Here is a 26682-nt window from a genome sequence, read left to right as displayed (position 1 = left end):
GCTTCATGCTGATAGGTGTTAGGGTGCAGTACTGGCACATGGAGACAGGGGGAGCCACCTCTGTCTAATACAGTGCTAATTTTGGCAGCTATTTTAGATGTATTCTTTATGATTAAAATACTTTTTAGTCTTAGCCTCATTTTAGTAATTTCATCCTTCTTAGTTTTAGTTGCTATTAGTAGACTAAAACTTTGCACAATTTTAGTCTAGTTTTAGTCACAGTTGTTTAGTCACATGTAGTCAGTGCATTGTTTTCCATTAAATCATTAAAATGTACCTTTAACTTCGATCATGTGCACATTAATATAGCCATGTCCAATTAGGCCCACTATCCCCTCATATACAGGTAACTAACAAAGTAAAGGAAACACTTGTGTAAATGACAGATATAAAGTATATTGAAAGTAGGTGCTTCCACACAGGTATGGTTCCTGAGTTAATTAAGCAATTAAAATCCCATCATGCTTATGGTCATGTATACAAATGCCCAGTTTCATATTATTTTGTCTACCATGGCTAGAAGAAGAGATCATATCCTGGTTACGCATTTGGACTGACAGCAGACATATCCATGAACGTGTCCTGTCTTGTTACCTGAAGGTATAAAGAAGAGATCTCAGTGACTTGAAAAAGAGGGGTCACATAGGAGCATAGGGGGTTTAAAGTAAGTAAGTAAGTCAGTCAGTCAGTCAGTCAGTCAGTCTGTCTGTCTGTCTGTCTGTCTGTCTGTTATTAGATCTCATCCCAAATGAACACCTATGGGAGATTCTGGAGGGGTGCCGAAGACAGAGTTTTCCACCACCATCACAAAACACCAAATGATGGAATTTCTCATGGAAGGTTGATGTCGCATCCCTCCAATAAAGTTCCAGACACTTTTAGAATCTATGCCAAGGCGCATTGAAACTGTTCTGGTGGCTCGTGTTAGCCCAACGCCCTATTAAGACACTTTATGTTGATGTTTCCTTTATTTTGGCAGTTACCTGTAGCTGGCACATTGCTATTATGGTAGATTTTAACCAAAAACACCCAGAACAAAAATTATTTTTGTATGGGTTGATACATTTTTCAAATCAAGTCTGACATTTTAAAGTGGAAATGACAAACTTTAGAAGCATTTTTAAACCTCAAATACAATGCAAGCTTTAATTTCCTGCGGCGAAGGAACATTTCTCTTGCAAAGGTGTGGTAAATTAATATCCTGTATACTGTAGGTCTAACAACCAATTATATGTATTGACAACAACAAACAGCCCAGCAAACTGGGAACATTCCCAGAACATTAGCTAACGTTCCCATTAAGTTCTAGTTAGGGTTTGAGCTAACATAAGGAGGAAAACATCCCACAAACTTTCAAATATTGTTTTTGATCACCAAATATTATTTTAAAGAAAATGTTAGAAATTAAATATAATTGGAACATTCTTTTAACATTCACTAAAATGTTCACAACATCAGTAAAAACTACTACAGAACATTCCATTAAGGTTATCATTATGTTGCCAGGGAATGTAATAACAGTGTTCTGATAATGTACATAGAACATACTGGCAACAAAATGTGGGAGCAATAAAAGTGGTTCTGAGGAAACATTACAGGAGCGTTCTGGATGTGTTATCCATAACAACAAGCAGGGGATATTCCTACAATAATCTCATCCAATTATACTGTGACATTATGACATGATGGCTATAATAAAGTTCACGGAACAATCAATACTTCAGCAATAAAATGTTTGAGATTCCTGGAACATTCAGTTAATCTTGATGGAGATATTACCACTAACACCTATAACAACAAACATTTGTGCTAGACCTTTATAAAGTTATTCTATAAGGTAAGGAGTTGATGATCCAGGGGCCTCATTTATCAACTGTACATACATTTCTTACTAAATTCTGGCGTACATGGAGATTCTAGGATTTGCGTGCACACACACAGCATACAGTATTGGCATGTTTCATTGATAAATCAGAGCCATATTATATTTGTGCACTCGTGAGCGAGCTCTCTTTTGGTAACACTTTACTTGACACTCAGCGCCATAACACATTAAGACACGGTCATAACCATGTCATAACATCTCACATAACTTGTCATAACCTGTTATAATATGGTCATAGCACTGTCATGACACATTTAGACCTGTTGAGACATATATTGCGTTATTTTATGGCTATAATGGAAGTAGTGATGAAAACATTGCTGCAATGTTCTGCTAATATTGATGTGAAATGTAACATTAATATATCAAGTTGACAAACTTCAAATGGCATTTACATTTTCTTACAACATATTTTCTTAGATTATTGTCCAAACATATAGTTTTTTAAAAGAATGACAATGAAGTACATAATTTGAACCTGTGATTTGCCATCGTCGAGCCTTGTAGGTTATTTAGTCTGCTGCACCACCAGGATCATAATGTTTCTAGTGGATTTCCTTTTGCACTGAAATGGCTATATGTCTTAGTACATACAGTGCGTTGGGAAAGTATTCAGACCCCTTGACTTTTTCCCAAAAATGTTCACATTACAGCCTTATTCTAAAATTGATTCAATTGTTTTCCCCCTAATCAATCTACTGTACACGCAATACCCCATAATGACAAAGCAAAGGCAGGTTTTTAGAAATAGTTGGTAATTTATGAGAAATTCCCCCCTGGAAATATCACATTTATATACAGTTGAAGTCGGAAGTTAACATACACTTAGGTTGGAGTCATTAAAACTCGTTTTTTAACCACTCCACAAATTTCTTCTTAACAAACTATAGTTTTGGCAAGTCGGTTAGGACATCTACTTTGTGCATGACACAAGTCATTTTTCCAACAATAGTTTTTTTCACTTATAATTCCCTGAATCACAATTCCAGTGGGTCACAGGTTTACATACAGTACGTTGACTGTGCCTTTAAACAGCTTGGAAAATTCCAGAAAATTAAGTTATGGCTTTAGAAGCTTCTGATAGGCTAATTGACATGATTTGAGTCAATTGGTGGTGTACCTGTGGATGTATTTCAAGGCCTACCTTCAAACTCAGTGCCTCTTTGCTTGACATCATGGGAAAATCAAAAGAAATCAGCCAAGTCTGGTTCATCCTTGGGAGCAATTTACAAATGCCTGAAGGTACCACGTTCATCTGAACAAACAATAGTACACAAGTATAAACACCATGGGACCACACAGCCATCATACCGCTCAGGAAGGAGATGTGCTCAGTCTCCTAGAGATGAACGTACTTTGGTGCGAAAAGTGCAAATCATTCCCAGAACAACAGCAAAGGACCTTGTGAAGATGCTGGAGGAAACAGGTACAAAAGTATCTATATCCACAGTAAAACGAGTCCTATATTGACATTACCTGAAAGGCCGCTCAGCAAGGATGAAGCCACTGCACCAAAACCGCCATAAAAAAGCCAGAATATGGTTTGCAACTGCACATGGGGACAAAGATCATACTTTTTGGAGAAATGTCCTCTGGTCTGATGAAACAAAAAAAGAACTCTTTGGCCATAGTTATGTTTGGAGGAAAAAGGGGGAGGCTTGCTAGCTGAAGAACACCATCCCAACCGTGAAGCACGTGGGTGGCAGCATCATGTTGTGGGGGTGCTTTGCTGCAGGAGGCATTGGTGCACTCCACAAAATAGATGGCATCATGAGGTAGGAAAGTGATGTAGCTATATTAAAGCAACATCTCAAGACATCAGTCAGGAAGTTAAAGCTTGATCGCAAATGGGTCTTCCAAATGGACAATGACCCCAAGCATACTTCCAAAGTTGTGGCAAAATGGCTTAAGGACAACAAAGTCAAGGTATTGGAGTCGCCATCACAAAGCCCTGACCTAAATCCTATAGAACATTTGTGGGCAGAACTGAAAAAGCACGTGCGAGCAAGGAGGCCTAGAAAACCTGACTCAGTTACACCAGCTCTGTCAGGAAGAATGGGCCAAAATTCACCTAACGTATTGTGGGAAGCTTGTGGAAAGCTACCCGAAACATTTGACCCAAGTTAAACAATTTAAAGGCAATGCTACCAAATACTAATTGAGTGAATGAAAAATTCTAACCAACTTTCAATGTGATGAAAGAAATGAAAGCTGGAAAAAAATAATTATCTCTACTATTATTCTGACATATCACATTCTTAAAATAAGTGGTGATCCTAACTGACCTAAGACAGGGAATTTTTAAGAGGATTAAATGTCAGGAAATGCGAAAAACTGAGTTTAAATATATTTGGCTAAGGTGTATGTAAACTTCCACCTTCAACTGTAAGTATTCAGACCCTTTCTTTACTCAGTACTTTGTTGAAGCACCTTTGGCAATGATTACAGCCTCGAGTTTTCTTGGGTATGATGCTACAAGCGTGGCACACCTATATTTGGTACCTCTGAGGACAGCCCTCTGTCCTCAGAGGTACCACAGCCCCCAAGCCCCCCTCTCCTCAGAGGAACCACAGCCCCCAAGCCCCCCTCTCCTCAGAGGTACCACAGCCCCCAAGCCCCCCTCTCCTCAGAAGTACAACATCCTCCCAGCCCCGTCCTTAGAGGTACCACAGCCCCCCTCTCCTCAGAGGTACCACAATCCCCCAGCCCCTCTCTCATCAGAAGTACCACATCTCCCCTCTCCTCAGAGGTACCACAACCTCCCAGCACCCCTCTCCTCACAGGTACCCCATCCCCCCAGCCCCTCTATCATCAGAAGTACCACATCCCCCCTCTCCTCAGAGGTAACACAGCCTACCAGCCCCCCTCGCATCAAAGGTACCACAGCCCCCAGCCACCCTCTCCTCTATCAGAGATACCACAGCCACCCTCTCATTTCTCAGAGGTACCACAGCCCCCCTCTCCTCTCTAAGTTGGTACCACAGAGGAAAGCAGGAAAGAAGCCCCCTAGGCAGATGCTCATGGGAAGGGTAACCCCCTCTCCTCCCTTGATCAGGCAGGGTGAGAAGATGTAACTGTATGCACCACCGGCTGCTAAAATCTGTATCATTCAATGACAGATGCTGTTGATCAGATATAAGGAGAGGAAAATATTTACTCTACACAGCAAATTGGCAAGTGTTACCTAGTGTTCATTTTTCAGTGAAACATTTCTAGTAAAAGAACCCCAGTGTTGGTGTTAATTACCAGTGTTGAGTATGAGAGTAAAACATTTCCATCAAAACCACACACATCATTATCAGAATTCCCAGCGTGCCCTACTGCATTTTTTGGGGGCAATGTTTTAAATATCTATGTTTTTGCATGTACATTGATTAATTAATCTTATGCTAGAACATAGATTTGGGAACATAGATTTTCCCAAACTAATCCAATCAGTCCTAACTCTGGCTGGATTCAAATAAAAATGACATATCACTTTGCAAGCCAGCATAATGTTATTTGCAGAGCCGGCCTGATGTACTTGCAGTGCCTGATGTGAGTGACCTGTAAACCAGGAGTTTAGGGTAAAACTTGTCCATCAAAGTAAGGCCTTGATATACAGTATGTAATGTATTGTCAACTAAGGAACTCACTTTTTGACGGCCACAGGACTTTAAAAGGAACAAATTTAACAACCATGTCGCTGTCACTAACAAATAAAGTAATGGGTGGTAACGCTACAATTCACTTGAAAAGGCAAGGCACCCTGGGAAATATGCAAATTAGGCTTTACACCAGACAGTGTTAAAACATCAAAAAATGAGTTACTGTAACACTATAGGTGTTACTTTCTTAGAGAAAGATGAACAGTATCAGCACTAAGCAAAGCGATAATTGTACACTGACATTTGTGAACCCATATAGACACTGGAATAGTGTTAAACTTAACACTCTTAGTGTTGATTCAACACTGGAGAATTTGCTGTGTACCATAGACAATGCACACACACACACCCACCCTGAGTAACAGTAATAGACAGAGGAACTGAGCAGATTGAGGGCCAGGCTGGGTGCAGAGAAGTGTGATGAATGCTAAAACACATCCAGATCTTAAGCCCCCCCCACACACAACTGTAATAGACATGATTAAACCTGTAATACCATGTAATAAAATCTATTTAAAAACTATGCAAATCTGTGACCAACTCTGTGTGTGTAGGGCTTGTGCTGAAGTGTCTCCCCTGGGGAAATCAGAGGAGAGAGAGAGAGAGAGAAAAAAACAGGGGAGGATGAGTCACACCCAACTGTCAGAACATCCTTAGAACATTCAACGCACAACACGCAGAAAATATGTGTGAAGGAGGGAAGTGTGAACAGATCGTAGCATCAGCCTCAACATGGTCATCATCAATATCCTCATCTTCTCTATGCTCAAGGTGGTGCCATCAATAATGCATCCTTACTCAGGTACAGGAACTGCACATGACATAGCTAAAACTAAGGCCAGGAATCTTTCCTGACCATGTGACCTGACCAGGAAAAACTATTTTGTCTTCTCAGTACATTATCATATTTTCCAGTGTGCTGACCCAGGGCCCAAACAAACTACCACTTCAAAAAGTCTCTTTCATTAAAAAACATTGTACAAATACTCTTCTTCAAATTCTCTGGTTAATTTATATATTTAATAAAACAATGATTAATGTAGTCAAGCCAACATGAGTGTGTTCCTTTGCAATTTGAACATTAAACTTGATGAAAAAAGACGAACTTTAGTTTTTCTTTGAAAACAACAAATGAAAAGTGCAATACAAATATACATTTTAAAATAGCACCTTACCTCTGTCAGGTAAAAACATGCAGAGTTTAACATGAATCATTAGGACACACAAAACACTTTTTCCCAGGTAATACAAATATACATTTATATGTACATCACATTGGCAAAATATTATAACATACTGTATAACGTATTGTGCGTGCCTCTTCATACATACAGAACAGCTCTGTTCTTTAGTGGACAGATTTGGAACTCATGAGCTGTACATCCACCAAAGGCAGATCCTGCATTCTGCATTTCTGTGGTAAGGTTGCGTCAATGTTTGGACAACATTGTCTTCCAGTAATACAGTACTGCTGTAATCGCTAGATATAATTCTGAGAGGGATTAAAACGTTTGGCTGCAGTTAATGTAATATAAATGTACTTGAAATAAATAAGCAAATCAACAATGTGACCTGTGGCAATGAGACAAGATCCATCAAAGCTTTATATATATATATTTAAAACCTTGCCAATGTTTATAGTTTTAAATATGAAACAACCATTTGTTGACATTCTTTAGGGTGGAGAGGTGGTCATGACATGCCGTTCATCATCGCCCCTTCTTCAAAGGAATAGCACCTGCAACAAAAGAAAATGTGCCGTTTTTTAACATATATTTGCTTGTGTGTACGTGTGTATGTGCAGCATGAATGTATCTGTATTCAGCATAATGTACAGGTAACTGCCTAAATATAGGAAACACTTGAGTAAATGAGGAATACAAAGTATATGGAAAGCAGGCACTTCCACACAGGTGTGGTCCTTGAGTTAATTAAGCAATCAACATCCCATCATGCTTAGGGTCATGTATAAAAATGGCCAGTTTAAGCATAGGGGAGTGTATCTGTGGGTGTGCACGCGCGTGTGTGTGTGTGTGTGTGTCTGGGTGTCGCCAGCTCTCAACCCAATTGAACACTTATGGGAGATTCTGTAGAGATTCGTGGTGGCCCAACAACCTATTAAGACACTGCGTTGGTGTTTCCTTTATTTTGCCAGTTAATTGTATGCACGTGTGTGTGTGTGCACAGTAGGTTACTATGTATGCTTGCTTGTGTGTGTGTGTACCTGTGTCCTCCCCGAGGCAGCGCTCCTCACAGGTCTCCTGCTGGAGGAACCGGTTGGCATTGCCCTCACAGCCGCTATAGATGAAGGGTCGGCAGGCCTGGACCTGGCTGTTAAAGTACCAGCGCAGAGTAAATCTCCCACAGTTGCCCTCCTCTAGGGGCAACACACAAGGATCCACTGGAGCTGGAATACATCACACACACAATGAGGCAGATGGAGAGAGAGAGAGGGAGAGAGAGAGAGAGAGAGGCAGGGAGAGAGAGAGAGAGAGAGAGAGGCAGAGAGAGAGAGAGAGAGCAGAGAGAGGGGCAGAGAGAGGAAGAGAGAGAGAGAGAGAGAAAGAGGGAGAGAGAGAGAGAGAGACAAGCGAGAGAGAAATCAAGCTTCAAAAGCTATAGAAAGCTATAGGTGAATGTTAGATGAATGTGATATTAGTATTAATGTTACTGTACAGTTGCTTAACATTCCATCATTATCATGAAATAAGTGATCATACAATTTAAGAGTTTTTTCCAAAATGCTATGTCCACAAATGTTTCACATGTATGTTTTTTCATCAGAAATGAATGCTTATGGGTACCTTTATGTGTTCGTAAAATACTTCTGTCCTTAGATTTTGAATTCATTTTTTTTGAATGTGTATTGCAATAGATTTAGTTGCAGAACACTATATATCCAATGTTTAGCTTGAATGGAATGCTTGTTTCCCACATAACAAGGTTATTATATTTTTGCGTTTTTATATTTGGTTTTATTTATATTAATTTGTATATTTTTATTTCAAATTTAGTTTAGGTTCAGTTAGTTTTCAGACCTGATATGCTAGTTTTGATTGTATAGTTGATTGTATAGTATTCAATTTTTATATTATTTAGTTTCAGTTTTAGTGACTAAAAGCATGAGTAGGAGGCTAGGGGGGGGGGGGTCAGGTCATAGGTTTAGAAGTCCTGAACAGTCATTCTGATAAGTACTTTTTCGCTCATGGCTAACTACCTGGAAGTTTGAAAAGACAGGCTCAGTGGGCGGTGTGCTTAGATTCATGAGCTCATCTTGACTGACAGTTCTTTGAAACGCTTATGTCACGCAAATTGGATGTCAAATCATCTCAAGCAAATTTGGTGACACACAAAGCAACTCAAACAACATTCAAATTGCATCAATGATGTAATTTCTTTTTATACATTTTCCGCTTGGCATGTCTCTTGTGATGCAGTTCACAGCGGAACTGACGGATGTGTTGACATGACAACTGCGTCAGAGTTTTGAATGACCCTCCCCCCTTTTGTTCCATGGTGGCTGGAGACCTAGCTAGCCAGTAACAAGCTAACACCAAACACAGATGAAAAGGGAAACATATAAGTATCTTTGCCATAGATGAATAGATGAATAGGGTAAACAGATAGTAAAAATATTAAGTTTGTGTGTCTGTCCTATATCTGAGAGCTATAAGAAAGACTAATATATATATTTTTACCCATATTTAACACCTTTTTTTGGCACTAAACTACTTCCATATATACTGTACTTCCATATATACTGTACTTCCATAAAATATTTGAACTTGTACCGGGCTACCGTCACACAAGTCTTATGGGTGTTATAGCGCAAAACAATGTACATGTTCATGAGAGTGTTCACATTAGTTTTGATGCCAAACCACTCAGACACTTCAGTCGTTTTTCTGAGAAGATTTGCTGGATGCCTCCTGGTCTGACAAACATCGCTGTAGCTCGGTCACCTTCTACCGCAGACGCAGAAGGCCGACATTGGTGGATGCAGTGGATTGAGACGCAGCCCACACAAAATAAACTGCTCTCTCTTTGGTGTTTTGATTTGTTATCGACAGCAATCAAAGAAAAAAAAGAAATCTCAATTGGTTATTTGGGATATTTTTTCTGCGAGTGTGTATGTGTGTGTTTGCGTGTTCTTCAGAACATCAATAACCATCATGCTGGAGAGGCCCATAACATACAAAGATGGCTGGTGGAGTAAGCCCTTGAAACACCCCAGTAGTGGAGAGGAGGAAGTGGGCGGGTTTACCTTCCCCTTTGACCTCTCTCCTGGGCCTCTTTGTTTTCAGAGGGTCAACAGTGACTCTCTCACCTGCCGACACGTAATCATACAACCAACATCAACATTTATCAACAGACATACTGTAATAAGCACCCTAACAACACAAAACAGAAACACTTCAGACACATTAACACAAACAAATACAATCCTAACTTGAGAAACATGCACATAATTGAACAATTCATGTAAATCCCCCATTGTTGGAATTAGAGATTTGCAGACACCCAGGAACCTGCATGTTGACGGCAAGAGTGTGAAGGGGAAACAGGGTTGGTCTTAGTGTGGGACTGGGTTTAGTACTTGAAGGTTAGTTAAGTGGAGGGTTGGGCTGGGTATGTGAGATGGATACAAGGTTGAGTTTGTGTGTTAGACTGACCTCAGTGTGTGAGGTTGGATCCAAGGTTAAGGGTGTGCGTGTGTGACGTACCATGGCTCTGATTGGCAGTGGGAGTCAGGTGGATGCTCTGCTCCATGGCCATGGGTTCGTCGTAACTCTCTATAGAGTAGAAGTGTTCGTAGTCGGGGTCGTTGGTGTTCACCACTACACGCAGCTCACGCCCTACAACATATCACAGGGCAGGGGCCGCCACAACGGTCACAAACCTAACCCCCGACCCCTCATTGACCACCGCAACTCCTACAGCACAACGCTGGACTTTCACCAAGGGCTCAGTCCACCAAGGAACGGCGATGGCCTTTATTCAGCTGGAATACCCTCACTTACAAACCCCCTAACTTTAAAAATCAGACAAAACACAGAGTTAAAAAGTGTGCAAAACTGTCATAGACAGACATATTATTCCTAATGTTCAGAGACTATTGATGAGAAAACAGTGTTCACAGCATCCCCCTGGGCTGTTTGTTAAGACAGACCAACAGATACAGACAGAGACAGACGGACAGACCAACAGACACAGACAGACATACAAACAAACAGGCAGACAGACAAGAGGAGTGATAGAAGGACAGTTGGACGGATGGATGGACACACTCACCGTCCTTGCCCTGCTTGCCCTTCCGGGCCAGCTGTTGCTCTGGAGCAGGACGTACCCTGGAGCTGGGCAGGGTTTCTGTCACAACAATACCTGAGAGCCGGGCCGGAACAGGGGACAGGGGGGGGGGAGGAAGAGGGTCCAGGAACATAAAAACAACAGGACATCCAGGTTGGTCAGTAAAACACAAACATAACAACCAGACACCACCGAAACCCACAGGCAGCCACACACTAACATATACACACACATGAGAACATACACTACAGCCAGTGCTTGAAGTGGGCTGAAGTAGGTACCGGTACTCATTTTGGGTGCCGGTACTATTTATATTTAGTTGCCGATACTCATCATATTTTAGAGCCAATATTCTGTACAGGTCAGTTCTGTACTGGCCCACTTCAAGCACTGAGTAGAACACCTACATGGACCACACCACATGACAACAGAACCAAGACTACATATAGTACGAACACGTCAGAACCAAAAACACACTGAGTACATACAACTAATAATAAAGCTAATCTAATTGAATAGTTCATGTCAAAGCGAACTACTGCTACTGCACTTAAACCACCTAGTCCACGTGTCAGACTGAGCCCACTCACCTCCACAAGCTGAAAGACAAAGAGAGAAGGGAAGAGAAAATAGAATGTTACTCTCTCTTTCAGTCAACAGCACTGAGAGGTTCTAGATGGACAGAGGATCTGCATAACACTCTGTGGCGCATTACGTTCAATAGATGTGTGTTAGCACCATTACTTGTTTCACTTGATGATGATGATGATGATGAACTGAAGTTCAACTGAGAACACCAGCATGTTAGATTGGGACATTGTGTTTTTGGCAGGTGACTTTAAGACTTACCACAGTGTTGGCTCATCTCTGTGCGGACGTATGCACGAATCTCATCCTCCTGCCACAGAGAGCCAGAGGGGAAGAGGAGGAGAGTAAAGGACAGGCAGAGAGACATGACTACATTATAATGTGTGTGTGTGTGTGTGTGTTGTGCATGTGTGTGTGTGGTTGTGTGTGCGTGTGCATGTGTGTGTGGGCAGGTTGGTGGTAGAACCTGCAGATTTGCGCCCTGAGGCCAAGGTGAAGCACTGACCGTCAAGCCTGGCTCTCCTCTGTCTCCCTTGGCTCCATCTAGACCCAACTCCCCCTGCAGCAGAGACATGTATTAGAACACAGCACACAACTGACATAAAGACACTGTTCTCAGAGCAGTTGGGCAAACTAATAGCTATACAACCCCAAGGTCAGATGTACTACACACTGGGTACCTATCTGGCTCAAACGACCAGAAATAAGCACTGGAAAGGAACAACAGCTGTTTTCTTCAGGGGTTAAATTTATAATTTCTTTACAAAACCTTTTCACAAAAACTTGTATTTGACCCTTTTCTACATTTTATGTTGAAGTCCCCAAATGTTCCATATAGTGCATAATGTTTAGTGATAGGCCCCCAGTGTCAGAGCTGTGTCTGTACTGTGGCCAGTTTGAGGGAGTTATTGGGGGACAGTTGCAGTCTGATACTCTATGAGCAGAAATACCACACAGTAAAGTGGTGACACTCACCTGCCCGCCTCTTTCTCCTGGTATACCTGGGATACCACGTGGACCAATCTTGGCAGGACCAATAGGCCCCCTCTCCCCCTGAAAACAACAACAATCACATTGACCATGTTAAATTTACAACATCATAACTAGGTGGCATCAACAAACAAAGCAAGTGAGTACCTTCTGTCCTTGGAGCCCTTCTGGGCCCTTAGCTCCAGCGGGCCCCTGAGGCCCTGTCAGTCCAGAGGCCCCGTCCACTCCTGTGGGGCCTGGAGGGCCAGGGATACCCGAGGGGCCCTGTAGAGAGGAAGAGGGAGAGGAAGGGAGCCACAGTCAGATACCATTTACAACCAGTTGTTTTCATCAGACTTTATATACAGCAGGGGAGAGTGGGGTAAGTTGAGACTAGTTTTTATATTCAGCATCACTCCGTCAAGGATAATATAGTATTCTTTCTAACAAAGATATCCACATATATTTCAAGATGTTGTGTATCCCTGGAAATAATCAGAATTAATGTAAACATTACAGTTTTGAAAACATTGCTAGCACTTGGCACAACTTATCTCGAGTAAGGTTTTAGTTGATCCGCGGAACAGTTAAGCAGCCCACAAATTTCTGTACTAAATTAAATATGACCACTACCTTTTTAAAACCATGTCTGTCTTTATTTCCCAAACACAATTGAAAACAATCACAATCACTTTTTTGTCATTTAATCATTTTAAGCATCTTTTAATACAGGCTTAATTAACACCTAAGAAACACTTTGTACTTTAACATTTTTTTTTAACATAGGCCAGGCCCTGTTGTTACCTCATATCCCAGTGATAATGCCTTGCATTACACCTATGAAGAAAATGCTTCAATTTGCATAACTTGCCATTGACTCAACTTACCCCAAGGCAAACATTTTTACGATATTCGCCCACACAGCCACAAATATACACTTTCATGCTAGGTTTAGAACCTCATATAGAAGCTTATAGAGACCCTAACTGATGTATTGAACAATCTTAAAATATTTACTTTGGTTTAGATGCAAGCACCATTCATTAATTTGACTTGGTCAAATCTGTTTACCACTTTTTCCATGTGGTTTATTCCTTCACAGACCCCATGAAATTATGACCTCTTCCTAAATATTTGGTCAAATGAATCATTTTGTGTATGGTTTCCTAGAAACAAGGGTGGCTCAACTTACCCCATTGGCTCAACTTACCCAACTCTCCCCTACATCTACAGTCAGTGGTCAGCTTGCGGTTTGGCTGTGGTCACATTCAGAGTATTTGTGCCGATCTGCACTTCATGAGTGGATTCAATTGTGGTTAAAGACTCACCCTTTCGCCCTTCTCTCCCTGCGTTCCTTTGGGTCCTAGTACTCCATCAATGCCTCGGTCACCCTACAAACACACAGAGATTAAGTAACACATCAACACACAGTTCTCTTGATACACACAATTAAGTACACACGCACACACAGACACCATACAAAGACAAATACCTTGGGGCCGATCAGTCCCTCCTTGCCAGGAGTTCCAATGGCCCCTGGAGGCCCCAAGTCTCCCTGAAACACACAGGTACAACACCTGGTAACATGTCTATCCTTTGATGATAAGGCTGAAAATACAGTTGTAATACCAAATTCCATATATCAGACTCAATGGTGTACTGTTCAGAGCATCTTTAAACATTATGTTATAGTGTACTTCATGGGATAATTCTTACCTGTTCACCTTTCCTTCCAGGCAACCCTGACCTCCCATGGATCCCCGAATCTCCCTGAACACACACAGAGCCAGGTCATTAGAAAGACACAGCATGGTGCATCCCCTACTGTTAATCTTATAAAATGTCCTCATTAACAACTAAAGTGAGAGAGGTCATAGTTACAGTGGTTATGAAAGACTTTCATTATAAAATGTACTATGCAACTACAATAATGGCTCCTCTGGATAAATAAAGTTGATTCAATTTAACGTCCTGTCACACATTTCTTCCCCTCTAACCTCCTCATCCCTCCTCTTTCTCTCCCACTGTACCTTTTCTCCTTTCGGTCCGTCTGATCCACAAGCCCCCTTTGATCCTCGGTCGCCCTGGAAACAATCAGTTAGTTAGTTAGTCAGAGAGCAAGATGAGGGACCCTGTCAGTCAAAGTGGCACAAACTGCTCCAAACTGCCAATTCAGAATGAAAGAAAACTTATAGATAGATTTTACAATCTTTTCAGCTGCCAAGAAAACCCAGCCTAATGCACACAACCCCTCATTCACCAAGTGACTCATCAATAACAACTTTCAATCAGATGGTTGCCAATAACAACCAGCTGGTCAGAACCGGTCTGTGTTGGGTGGGGGTCAACATGGGCTTGTCACAGTGACCAGCAGAACTGAGTTGGACCATGTTTGATCATGAACAGACCACTGTTTCAGTCTTAAAAGACTTAAAGCAGTCCATCCAGGATTTCACAGAATTTTTTTGTGATATTTGCAGGAAAAAATACTTGACAATGTTTGCAGGAAAAAAATATAACAATGTTATGATTTTCACAAATGTATTGCAAAAATGAGCTGACGAGGGAAATAGTTTGTTGAAGTGTGGCTTGATTGAGCCATATCATGCAGTAAATGTGTGTGATTGGTTGAAAACACAAGCCCTGTTTTTGCACTGTGGTGATGGGTCATTTTTTTGCTAAAATATTGCAATGATTTGACTCCTTTATGCACAAATAGTGCAATGTCTGGTCAAATTCGCAAGCCTTCGCATAATATGCAGGATATTGTTGATTTTGCAAAAAAAATTGTGATCGCTGAATCCAGGATGGATTAAAGGATGAGTAACTGGGTGATTTGTGGAGAATAATAGCAAGTGACAGAAGAGAGGAAATTGAGGGGGTTTGATAGCATGGTGAGACTGAGTGGGCTGGCTGGCTGTCTGGATTAGTCATTTCTAAACCTAGATTATCATGCTGTGATTATATTGCCGTTAGTGTGGCAAGGTCATGTGAAGAAAACACAGAACACATCTCAAAGTTTTCCTCAGACACACTTTGCCTTTAGGACAGTGATTCACACAGTAGGAAGGTTAGAGGGTTCTGCAATAAGTCTGTCAGAATGCCACAGAAACACACAAATTATATTTCCAACAGTCATTTAAGGTATTTATAGAATATATGAGGATGAAAATCAATTTACAGCTGAATTTCAACTAATCCTCTACAACGTGACGTCAATTTGGAACCATTGAAGCGTTATGGCCCGGTGGCATCATCTGTGAGGCTGGCAGTCGCTTAGAGGACATCTCAAGGTTGGTACTAAACTTCTTCAAGTGGGGATGCACTCAAAGACAGTTGAAATATGATGACAGGCTGTACACACACACAAACACACGCATGCACACACGCACCAACACAAGCACCAAGACACAGACACACACAGATACATTGTGCTGCACACACACACACAAACACACGTGCGTACAAACCTTAATTCCACGCATTCCAGTTATTCCCACGTCTCCCTTATCCCCTCTAAAGCCTGGCATTCCATCCTTTCCTGGTGTACCCTGGAAGAACACACACAATCAACCAGAGGCTTTAATCCACCAACAGGAGAGTAAATGGGGAGTTAGTCATTGGGCCAGGAGTTTTTCCTGACCATGTGACCAGACCAGGAAGAACTTTGGATCCTAGTTATAGGCTATAATAGAGTTTTTCAGTTCATGTGGTCAGGAAAAAATACACATTATTTTCATAACTGAAGGTGAAATGGGAGACTCACTGATTCTCCAGGTACACCAGGCTGTCCCGCCTCTCCCTTCAGACACAAAGACAAACCCATTAAAGCACTGCATTTTTAATGGGTCACCTACAGTATCCAGTCTGAGAAATACACTGCTCATTTTCACAGGGTACACTGTTGTGTGATGATATATTCCCATACGATGGGTGGGAAAACTGTGTGCAAAGTAATCCATAATACACAGAGGACTTTATGACATTGATGAATATTGATTGACTATTGATGCTATTGGTTCTGACATAGATGACACAGCAGTTTTGATGAAAGCATTGACACAGATCAGGTCATGAAGTCACCTTCTGTCCTCCTGGACCTCTGGCTCCCTGGAACCCTGTAGAGCCCCTGTCTCCTGGCTCACCCCTCAGACCCTGTGGAGACACACATATGCACGCACACACACAGTTATACACCTGTTATTAATAGCCTGCTCCCAGATCTGTTTATGCTCTTGAAAACTCCAATGGTGTCATTGTCAAGGCCAACCTCACCTGCTCCCCAGCTGGGCCGTCATTGCCTTTCAAGCCTTTCTCCCCCTGCACCCCTTTGGGCCCTCGGTCACCCTGATAAAGAAGAGAACAACAGTTGTAAATGACCATTCTGCACACGCACACACACAGACGCACAGACACACACACACATACACAGACGCAGACACACACACAGACGCACAGAGAGATTAGTAGTGTCATAGTCAATACTTGGTGATCTGCGGTATTTTTGTGATCAATTGTTTATTAGATTAGTCAATAATAAGTGTTGTGGGGTATATCGAGGGTCATTCACCGTCTCTCCTTTATTTCCTTTCTCTCCTGGAGGTCCTCCCACCAGGAGTGTATCACCCTGAAAGGGGACAACATCACTGTTAGGCAGAGCAGTATATGTCGTTTTTTGTAATTATTTTCACAGCTTTTTGATTTAATTTAATGTTTTTTTTCTCATTGTCTCTCCTTAGCTCTTTTTCTGCGCTTCTCCACATTATTCTACCACGCACGCGCACACAAACAATATTACTCATCACACATTAAAATTCATACCTTTTCTCCTTTGCCACCTTGCAGCCCCAATTCACCCTGAAATATATTGAGAGTAGGACTCACTAGTCAGGCATGTCAATTTGATTCACTATTTTACATGAGCAGAATGCTCAGTGGACAGAGAGATAGAGAGAGAGCATGATGCAAAATACAATAATCTAATAATAATATTCACCTTATCTCCCCTGCCTCCTTTGCCACCTGGAGAGCCCTGGTGAACACACACAGACACACGCGAGCGCAACACACACACACACACACAGAGGAATACATTTATCAAGTACAGAACACACACACCACACACACAGAGGAATACATTTATCAAGTACAGAACACACACACCACACACACACAGAGGAATAACTTTATCAAGTACAGAACACACACACCACATACACACAGAGGAATACATTTATCAAGTACAGAACACACACACCACACACACAGAAGAATACATTTATCAAGTACAGAACACACACACCACACACACACAGAGGAATAACTTTATCAAGTACAGAACACACACACCACACACACACAGAGGAATACATTTATAAAGTACAGAACACACACAGAAATCCCAACATTTGTACTCCAACATGCACATCCTCACCAGCAATCATTACCATTATGGTTTTAATCATCCAGAACTGCAATAAACAGCTCTCTATATCCACACTGACTAGCACTCTCCTGTATGAGGAAGGACTGTACCCCTTTCTAGAGGTTACCAGGCAACTAATGTGAGAGAGGCTGAGTATGTTCTAGATGAGAGCTAGAACATACTCAGCATCTGCCTTTTAGCAGATGCTTTTATACAAAGTGACTTACAATCATAAATGTATAAAAAATGTTGTATGGGTGGTCCCGGGAATCGAACCCTCTACGCTGGCGTTAGCACCATGCTCTACCAACTGATCTACAAAGGACCAGGTTTAGTTGTCTCAGCCTAGAACAAAAGCCTTACTCTCAGTAGGACTAATGTACCGGAAGTGAAGAGGGTCAGAGCCTGGCTGGCAGCTTTTAAAAGAGCTATGTAGTACAAGGTCAATATCATTAAATGAAAGTGGAGGATAAAACATATCGTAAGGACAGATGAACTGCATTACTAGTGATATGTTCAGAAAAACAGGATATACCTATGTTCTATGTTTGGAGCGGTAATGGGCATGACAATAATGGATTGCATTGATTCCTACAATCAAGATATACAAGGGATGGAGAGTGAAACGATTGAACTGTATACGCATGATGCTGACGATGATGTTGACGTCTTTTGCTTTCATTAGTTTTCCTTTCGTTTGAGTTATTTGTGCACTGCTTAAGCCACATCGTTTTTACAGTTATTTTGAGCTCTATCTACGTCCACTTCAGCCTTCGCACATCCTTTCTCTCATTTTCACTCTCTCTATTAAGTCGGATCAATATCGAGGAATGGGCCAATGACCTCTAATAATAAACAAACACAAACAAATAAACACCATGTAGGCGGTAGAATCAAAATTGGTCAGGATTAATTGCCATTTGTGACCCGATTCAGGAGACTAGGCGTATGTCGTAAGTCACGACTTCACAGGAGAGCCGTTTGAAAGTAAAAATATTGCGTTTTTTGCCAGAAATGCCTTCTCGAACATGTGAACGCTCCTGTGCCTTAATAACAAACTTGTATACCATCTGTAAATATGAATAAAATGGTTCAATTACGAGCCTTGTTGGTTAAGCCACAGAAAAAGTGAGCAAACCTTCCCACTAGCCATAATTGGCTGAGAAAATGAGCGGGCTGGACATACCGAGAGGGGAGTTCGGATTGGTCTGCCATATACAAGGCTTCTGTCTATTTGAGCCGGCCAGTCTGTGTTGGTGATCCTGTCAAACACAGCTTTTAAAAAAAAAATGTATCGTGTAGTGGAGCTGCATAGCTAAGTGTTGCTTTCCACTCTCTGGAGGATCAGGTTTTGAAATAAGTGGAATTAGAGTATGATAGCTAAAGAGATGGAGAAAACATATTCAAACTAAGAGCAAATGTGGCATGGCATCCATGACAGGGAGACGCATCCATCATGCATCATTATGTATACAGGTAAAATAATCTAGAGTTAGCTAGCTACATTTTCATATATTACACATTTCAAATTTTGACAGAAAGTGGTTTAATTTCAAGCTAAAGTGTACTGTTAGCTAGCTAACATTAGCTGGTTGGCTCCCTAGCTGACGTTATTATTCATATCCCAGAGCTGTTTGCTTTGCTAGTTAAAGCCTAATGTTAGCTAGTGACATTGAACCTGGTTGGTTAGCTCTCAGGATATTCATTGTATTCATTTACACATTGTTTCCCTAGCTAGGTTCATTGTTTACCTAGCTAGCTACATGTCTTAAGCTAAAGTGTACATCACACATTGAATATGGCCGGTGTCAGTAAACGTCTGCAAAGAAGCGTAATGAAATTGTTGCCAGCAGATCTGGTTAGGCTGTTTTCATGTTATCCATAGGTAAACAAATCATCGGCTAGAGCACCAAGTGCTCTGATCGCTCTGAGGGCGAAACAAGATGGGTGGGGCTAAAGCTTAAGATGCTGAATGTGTGTAGACAAAGAATAGCTCTTCACTAGATACCAACACATTCAAAGGCCAATTTCTCAAAAGTGAGTTTACAAGCTGATCAACTTTCATAGCAGAATTACTTTCCCAGTAAAAAGACAGTGATGTTAACAGTAGGTAAGAGATTTACCACTAGTCCTCTCTCCCCGTTCTGACCACCTCGACCCTCCTCCCCCTGCAAACATAAGACATATAGATCTGTAAATCCCCCAACACACACACAAATCTTCAATACAACATGTAACTGTCAAAATTAGATACAATTGAAATTAAAACTCAAATGGTGATGTGATTTTACCCTGGGTCCTGGGTCTCCTCTCTCGCCTCTCAATCCAGGTACTCCCGCTCCAATCGCTCCCTAAAGAGGGGGATTTATGAGCATCAACATCATATTTGATAATATATTATACAGTATAGAAGACATGTTTATCTCGTTGTTAACTCACCTTATCCCCTTTGCCTCCAGCAGTGCCTGGTGAACCCTGGTAAGGAAAAAAACGATATACTGATCATGAACACTAACATCACAAAAACACAAACACACATAGTCTTTCCCACTGGGCAAAGACGTCAGTTCAATGTCTAGCTTTGATTTACATTTGGTTGAGTTGTCAACTAACGTGAATTCAACAAAACATTTCACTATGTCATTGGATTTAGTTTAAAAGCTGGGTGAAAAAAATATGAAATGCTGTTACATTAATTAATGACTTTTTGCAAATCCAATTCCCACATTGTTTCAAAGTCAACGCATTGATTTCTTTGGTGGAAATGACGTGGAAACAATGAAGATTTAACCAGTTTCTGCCTAGTGGGTTCTCTCTCTCCCTCTCTCTCGCTCTCTCTCTCTCCCACACACACTCAATTAAGTCATCATGATGCAATCCAAAGTCCACTCACAGCTAAGCCAGGGGGTCCGGGTGGCCCAGGAGCTCCAGGAGTCCCTGTCTGACCAGTAAAGCCTTGGATACCCTGGAGATGAGACATCATAAACATTCCACACAGGGCAGGGCTAAAAAGACCACACCAGTCACCCATGTAATAACTATAGTATAGTGGCGATATAGGCCCTCTCACCCTGGGTCCTAGAGGTCCTGGGGGTCCTGGAGTTCCGTTCTCTCCTCTCAGGCCGGCCAGACCAGGGGTCCCTGCTACGCCCTGGGCTCCTGGAGGGCCTGCTGGGCCCGGGAGACCTGTGTCCCCCTAAAACACAAACATACAGGGGTTCACATTCACTGTGGCAATGGTGTAGTTATGGAGATGTTTAGCTCAGGGAAGATGAGATTGAGAAGTCTGCATATGTTAATATGAACATAGCTACATCATTTATGTGATTTACATATTTATGAGAACATTTAGATGTATTGTCAAGTTCATGATACTAACATTTAACCCTTGAGGTCCCAGCTGACCAGGAGGCCCTGCCAGTCCGATGCCTCTCTCTCCCTGCAACACATTTCCGGTCAGTACTGTCACATGGTTAGCAGCCAGGGAAACACAGACACAGGGAATCATCTGGTGATGTGTATTACCCTGTCTCCTTTAGGCCCTGCTGGTCCTCTGCCCCCCTGAGAGAGAAAGTGGATGGAGAAGTTATTAAGAGGGACATCTGTTAGATATGTGAAATATTTTATGTTACAAAATGTCAAAAGGTGACTCACATCTTCTCCAGGCTCCCCATTTTCACCAGCAGCTCCCTATTTCAACGAGACAGACACACACACAATAACTTCCCTGATCACTGTGTCTGTGAATGTTGAGTAACATTGTGTGTTAAGTGACTTTACTCACCCGGTCCCCTTTGATGCCTGCAGGACCCTTGTCTCCCCTCTCACCCTAAAGGACAACCATTTTAGACAAATTGCATTTTAAAAATGTATAATTAAGCCATCACTAAACATGTTCTTGTTATAATAATCTGTATAGTATAATGTGTGTAGTAAATGCCTGAATAATAGCTGAAATATGTTGATAATTGGTTCAACCAATGAGACTCACCCGTAGCCCTGGCAGCCCGCTCTCTCCCACTGTCCCAGGTAAGGTCACACCAGGAGATCCCTGAACCAATTTCAACCAATACACTTCAAATACATTAAACTCTGTTCCATCCTATTCTATTGCACCTAGTTCCTCACCTTAGTATTGCCATTCTGCTTTATTCTCTTATTATTAAAGGGATAACGCAAGATTTTGGCAATTAAGCCCCATGTTCCAGTAGACTTCACATCATTGCGCTAACATTAGTTAGCAATGGCTTGCGAAACTACCTTCAACTTCCTTCAAATTGCATGCAGGGACATAAAAATAGTATCCATGAGTTCATCTGACTCTGGCATTATGGCACTATTCCTTTAAAGCAGGAGTGGGCACACTTTTTGGTTTGAGTGCCACACCGGGATTTCGTAATTCAAAGCAGGGCCACACAGATTTCAAATCAAATTCTATTTGTCACATGCGCCGAATACAATAGGTGTAGACCTTACAGTGAAATGCTTACAAGCCCTTAACCAACAATGCAGTTTTAAGAAATAAATAAGTGTTAAGAATGTATTTACTAAATAAACTGAAGTAAACAATAAATAAAATAAATAAATAATTAAAAGAGCAGCAATAAAATAACAGTAACGAGGATATATATATATACAGGATGTACCGGTACAGAGTCAATATGCAGAGACATAGGTTAGTCGAGGTAATATGTACAAGTAGGGGTAAAGTGACTATGCACAGATAATAAACAGAGAGTAGCAGCAGCTTAAAAATGGGGTGGTCAATGCAAATAGTCTGGGTAGCCATTTGGTTACCTATTCAGGAGTCTTATGGCTTGGGGGTAAAAACTGTTGAGAAGCCTTTTTGTCCTAGACTTGGCACTCTGGTACCGCTTGCCATGCAGTAGTAGAGAGAACAGTCTATGACTGGAGTGGCTGGGGTCTTTAACAATTTATAGGGCCTTCCTCTGACACCGCCTGGTGTAGAGGTCCTGTATGGCAGGCAGCTTAGCCTCAGTGAGGTACTGGGCTGTACGCACTACCCTCTGTAGTGCCTTGCGGTCGGAGGGCGAGCAATTTCCGTACCAGTGATGCAACCATGTTCTCGATGTTGCAGCTGTAGAACCTTTTGAGGATCTGAGGACCCATGGCAAATCTTTTTAGTTTCCTGAGGGGGAATAGGCTTTGTCGTGCCCTCTTCACGACTGTCTTGGTGTGTTAGGACCATTCTAGTTTGTTGTTGATGTGGACACCAAGGAACTTGAAGCTCTCAACCTGCTTCACTACAGCCCCGTTGATGAGAATGAGGGCGTGCTCGGTCCTCCTTTTCCTGTAGTCCACAATCATCTCCTTACTCTTGGTTACGTTGAGGGATAGGTTGTTATTCTGGAACCACCCGGCCAGGTCTGACCTTCTCCCTATAGGCTGTCTCGTCGTTGTCTGTGATCAGGCCTACCACTGTTGTGTCGTCAACAAACCTAATGCTGGTGTTGGAGTCGTGCTTGGCCATGCCGTCATGGGTGAACAGGGAGTACAGGAGGGGACTGAGCATGCACCCCTGAGGGGCTCCTGTATTGAGGATCAGCATGGCAGATGTGTTGCTACCTACCCTCACCACCTGGGGGCAGCCCATCAGGAAGTCCAAGATCCAGTTGCAGAGGGGGGTGTTTAGTCCCAGGATCCTTAGCTTAGTGACGAGCTTTGATGGTACTATGGTGTTGAATGCTGAGCTGTAGTCAATGAATAGCATTCTCACGTAGGTGTTCCTTTTGTCTAGGTGGGAAAGGGCAGTGTGGAGCGCAATAGAGATTGCATCATCTGTGGATCTGTTTGGGCGGTATGCAAATTGGAGTGGGTCTTGGGTTTCTGGGATAATGGTGTTGATGTGAGCCATTACCAGCCTTTCAAAGCACTTCATGGCTACGGACATATCTGTAGTCATTTAGGCAAGTTGCCTTCGTGTTCTTGGGCACAGGGACCATGGTGGTCTGCTTGAAACATGTTGGCATTACAGACTCAATCAGGGACATGTTGAAAATGTCAGTGAAGACACCTGCAAGTTGGTCAGCACATGCCTGGAGCCCACGTCCTGGTAATCCGTCTGGCTCCACAGCCTTGTGAATGTTGACCTGTTTAAAGACCTTATTCACGTCGGCTATGGAGAGCGTGATCACACAGCTGATGCTCTCATGCATGCCTCAGTGTTGCTTGCCTCGAAGTGAGCATAGAAGTGATTTAGCTCGTCTGGTATGCTCGTGTCACTGGGCAGCTTGCGGCTGTGCCTCCCTTTGTAGTCTGTAATAGTTTGCAAGCCCTGCCACATAGAGTTCCGTTAGAGTCCCGCACCTTGAAAGCAGCAGCTCTACCCTTTAGCTCTACCCTTTAGCTCAGTGCGAATGTTGCCTGTAATCCATGGCTTCTGGTTGGGGTATGTACGTACAGTCACTGTGGGGACGACGTCCTTGATGCACTTACTGATAAAGCCAGTGACTGATGTGGTGTACTCCTGAACGCCATCGGAAGAATCCCGGAACATGTTCCAGTCTGTGATAGCAAAACAGTCCTGTGCTTCAGCATCTGCTTCACCTGACCACTTTTTTATAGACTGAGTCACTGGTGCTTCCTGCTTTAATTTTTGCTTGTAAGCAGGAATCAGGCGGATAGAATTGTGGCTAGATTTACCAAATGGAGGGTGAGGGAGAGCTTTGTACGCATCTCTGTGTATGGAGTACAGGTGATCTAGAATTGTTTTCCCTCTGGTTGCACATGTAACATGTTGATTGAAATTAGGTAGAACTAATTTAAGTTTCCCTGCATTAAAGTCTCCGGGCACTAGGAGCACCGCCTCTGGGTGAGCGGTTTCCTGTTTGCTTATTTCCTTTTACAGCTGACTGAGTGCGGTCTTAGTGCCAGCATTCGTCTGTGGTGGTAAATAAGCTGCCACGAAAAGTATAGCTGAAGACAAATAGTGTGGTCTGCATTTTATCACAAGATACTCTACTTCAGACGAGCAAAATCTAGAGACTTCCTTAGATTTCGTGCACCCAACTGTTGTTTACAAATGTGCACAGACCACTCCCCCTCGTCTTACTGAGTGTGCTGTTCTATCTTGCCGGTGCAGCGTATATCCCGCTAGCTGAATATCCATGTCATCCTTCAGCCACGATTCCGTGAAACATAAGATTTGACTGTTTTTGATGTCCCGTTGGTAGGATATTTGTGATCGTACCTCGTCTAATTTATTGTCCAATGATTGCAGGTTGGTGAGTAATATTGACGGTAACGGCAGCTTTCCCACTCTCCATCTGCAGATCCTCACGAGGCATTCTGTGTCCTCTGTACCTGCATCTCTTCCTCTTGCAAATAACTGGGATGTTGGCCTTGTCGGGGGTTCGGAGAATGTCCTGTGCGTCCTGCTTGTTGAAGAAAAAATCTTTGTCTAATCCGAGGTGAGTGATTGCTGTCCTGATATCCAGAAGCTCTTTTTTGCCGTAAGATACGGTTTCAGAAACATTATGTACAAAATAAGTTACAAATATTGCGGAAAAACCCCACACAATAGCAGAATTGGTTGGGCGCCCGTAAAACTGCTGCCATTTCTTCCAGCGCCATTTTCTCAGAAATGTTTACAATACATCTGTTTGTTGGCCTATGATGCAGTTTAATTCAGTATTGTGATTCACTGATTCCGAGTTGTATCTATTGTGTCTCCATACACCAGTTAGACATGGTCAGGTTAGTCACGATGACTGGATGTTACCACGACTAGAAGAGTAAACATGACAATCACTCACCTGTGCTCCTTTCAAACCAGGGGGTCCTGCTACAGCCTGTGATGGGGATATGTAGGGAGAACATGACGTGAAACTCACATATCTGGATTAGGTTGTTTGCAAATGTACTGAAGATGGACAGCAATAGTAAACGATTGAGGAAACTCCTACCCACTATGTTATGCAAAGTATCACTTTTTTATTTTGCTACTGCTTTGGCCTTTTGACCCTCATTAGAGCATCAGACCATGAATGGGAGTTTTAATTTGGTTTTCACACAAACTAGAGGAAGAGTTTAACAGATGTGCTGTCTATAAGTACAGTACATCTCGTCCCTTCAAAAGCTCTTATTTCTCAAGAACCGTAGTACATCCTGCTAAAGCTTCCGGGGGAATGATGTGAATGTATGTGTGTGTGTATATATGTGTGTGTGTGTCTATATGAGTGCATCCGTGCTCATATGCTTGAGCATTGGCGTGTCCTTGTTTGTGTATTTGTACATGTGCCTCTGCCCTTCTATTCATGCCAATGATTTCCTCGTCTTTGAAATGGAGAGACGTTGGATAAAGAGGATGTGAGTCATGGCCATTTACAGTAAATACAAGAGGGAATCATGTGCAGATAGAGCTTTTGATTAAAGCACTCAAGAGTCCAAAACATGTTCTAGAATATTGGACTGTTGGCTTTCATAGTTTTCGATATCGCAGAGCAGCTCAAGCTATTTCTCCAACTGTCACCACAATCAAATGAATAGGCGCTGAGTACCTGGAGCCGCGTTGGTTGGGAATTTAGGGGAGGTGCTAGGTCAGGCTGTGCGTCCCCCGCGGACGGCAGTCTCACAATGGGCCGCCGGACTATCTAGGCTCTGCGGCTGTGGACTCCGAAAGTCCGAAAGCTGCAATATGTAACTTTTTGGGCAATCAGACCAAATTCACATAGAAATATGTGTTATAGATTTGTCACTCTCATTGAAAGCAAGTCTAAGAAGCGGTAGATCTGTTCCATGTGCTCTATGTCTATTCTTCCCGTTCTTCAGTTTAGTTTCTGCGCCTTTTACTTTCAGCTTCAAACAACTGAAAATATTATATTTTGGGTTATGGAAAATAT

The 26682-nt window shown here is 42.2% G+C and overlaps 1 protein-coding gene across 1 annotated transcript in view; it reads right to left on the bottom strand.

Moving 5' to 3' along the window:
- Positions 1 to 6585: 6585 nt before the first annotated feature.
- Positions 6586 to 26682, bottom strand: part of LOC139369449 (collagen alpha-1(VII) chain-like) — a 102365-nt gene continuing 82268 nt past the window's right edge. The window contains exons 91-123 of the mRNA XM_071108713.1: positions 25597 to 25632; positions 21813 to 21872; positions 21606 to 21650; positions 21476 to 21511; positions 21347 to 21382; positions 21201 to 21260; positions 20892 to 21017; positions 20715 to 20786; positions 20261 to 20296; positions 20113 to 20172; positions 19945 to 19989; positions 17393 to 17428; positions 17218 to 17253; positions 16967 to 17023; positions 16672 to 16743; positions 16480 to 16551; positions 16163 to 16198; positions 15867 to 15947; positions 14427 to 14480; positions 14113 to 14166; positions 13889 to 13951; positions 13725 to 13787; positions 12565 to 12681; positions 12403 to 12480; positions 11933 to 11986; positions 11689 to 11737; positions 11593 to 11626; positions 11430 to 11438; positions 10825 to 11054; positions 10257 to 10388; positions 9797 to 9859; positions 7757 to 7939; positions 6586 to 7270 (exon numbers count right to left, since the gene is read on the bottom strand). Coding sequence (XP_070964814.1) covers positions 7242 to 7270; positions 7757 to 7939; positions 9797 to 9859; positions 10257 to 10388; positions 10825 to 11054; positions 11430 to 11438; positions 11593 to 11626; positions 11689 to 11737; positions 11933 to 11986; positions 12403 to 12480; positions 12565 to 12681; positions 13725 to 13787; positions 13889 to 13951; positions 14113 to 14166; positions 14427 to 14480; positions 15867 to 15947; positions 16163 to 16198; positions 16480 to 16551; positions 16672 to 16743; positions 16967 to 17023; positions 17218 to 17253; positions 17393 to 17428; positions 19945 to 19989; positions 20113 to 20172; positions 20261 to 20296; positions 20715 to 20786; positions 20892 to 21017; positions 21201 to 21260; positions 21347 to 21382; positions 21476 to 21511; positions 21606 to 21650; positions 21813 to 21872; positions 25597 to 25632 — 2214 coding nt within the window. The 3' untranslated portion in view covers positions 6586 to 7241. The remainder of the gene's footprint in view (positions 7271 to 7756; positions 7940 to 9796; positions 9860 to 10256; positions 10389 to 10824; positions 11055 to 11429; positions 11439 to 11592; positions 11627 to 11688; positions 11738 to 11932; positions 11987 to 12402; positions 12481 to 12564; positions 12682 to 13724; positions 13788 to 13888; positions 13952 to 14112; positions 14167 to 14426; positions 14481 to 15866; positions 15948 to 16162; positions 16199 to 16479; positions 16552 to 16671; positions 16744 to 16966; positions 17024 to 17217; positions 17254 to 17392; positions 17429 to 19944; positions 19990 to 20112; positions 20173 to 20260; positions 20297 to 20714; positions 20787 to 20891; positions 21018 to 21200; positions 21261 to 21346; positions 21383 to 21475; positions 21512 to 21605; positions 21651 to 21812; positions 21873 to 25596; positions 25633 to 26682) is intronic.

Source organism: Oncorhynchus clarkii, chromosome 17 (genome assembly GCF_045791955.1).
Source record: "Oncorhynchus clarkii lewisi isolate Uvic-CL-2024 chromosome 17, UVic_Ocla_1.0, whole genome shotgun sequence".
Taxonomy (NCBI): domain Eukaryota; kingdom Metazoa; phylum Chordata; class Actinopteri; order Salmoniformes; family Salmonidae; genus Oncorhynchus; species Oncorhynchus clarkii.
The sequence above is the reverse complement of the archived record's forward strand: the minus strand, read 5'-3'. Positions and strand labels throughout refer to the sequence as shown.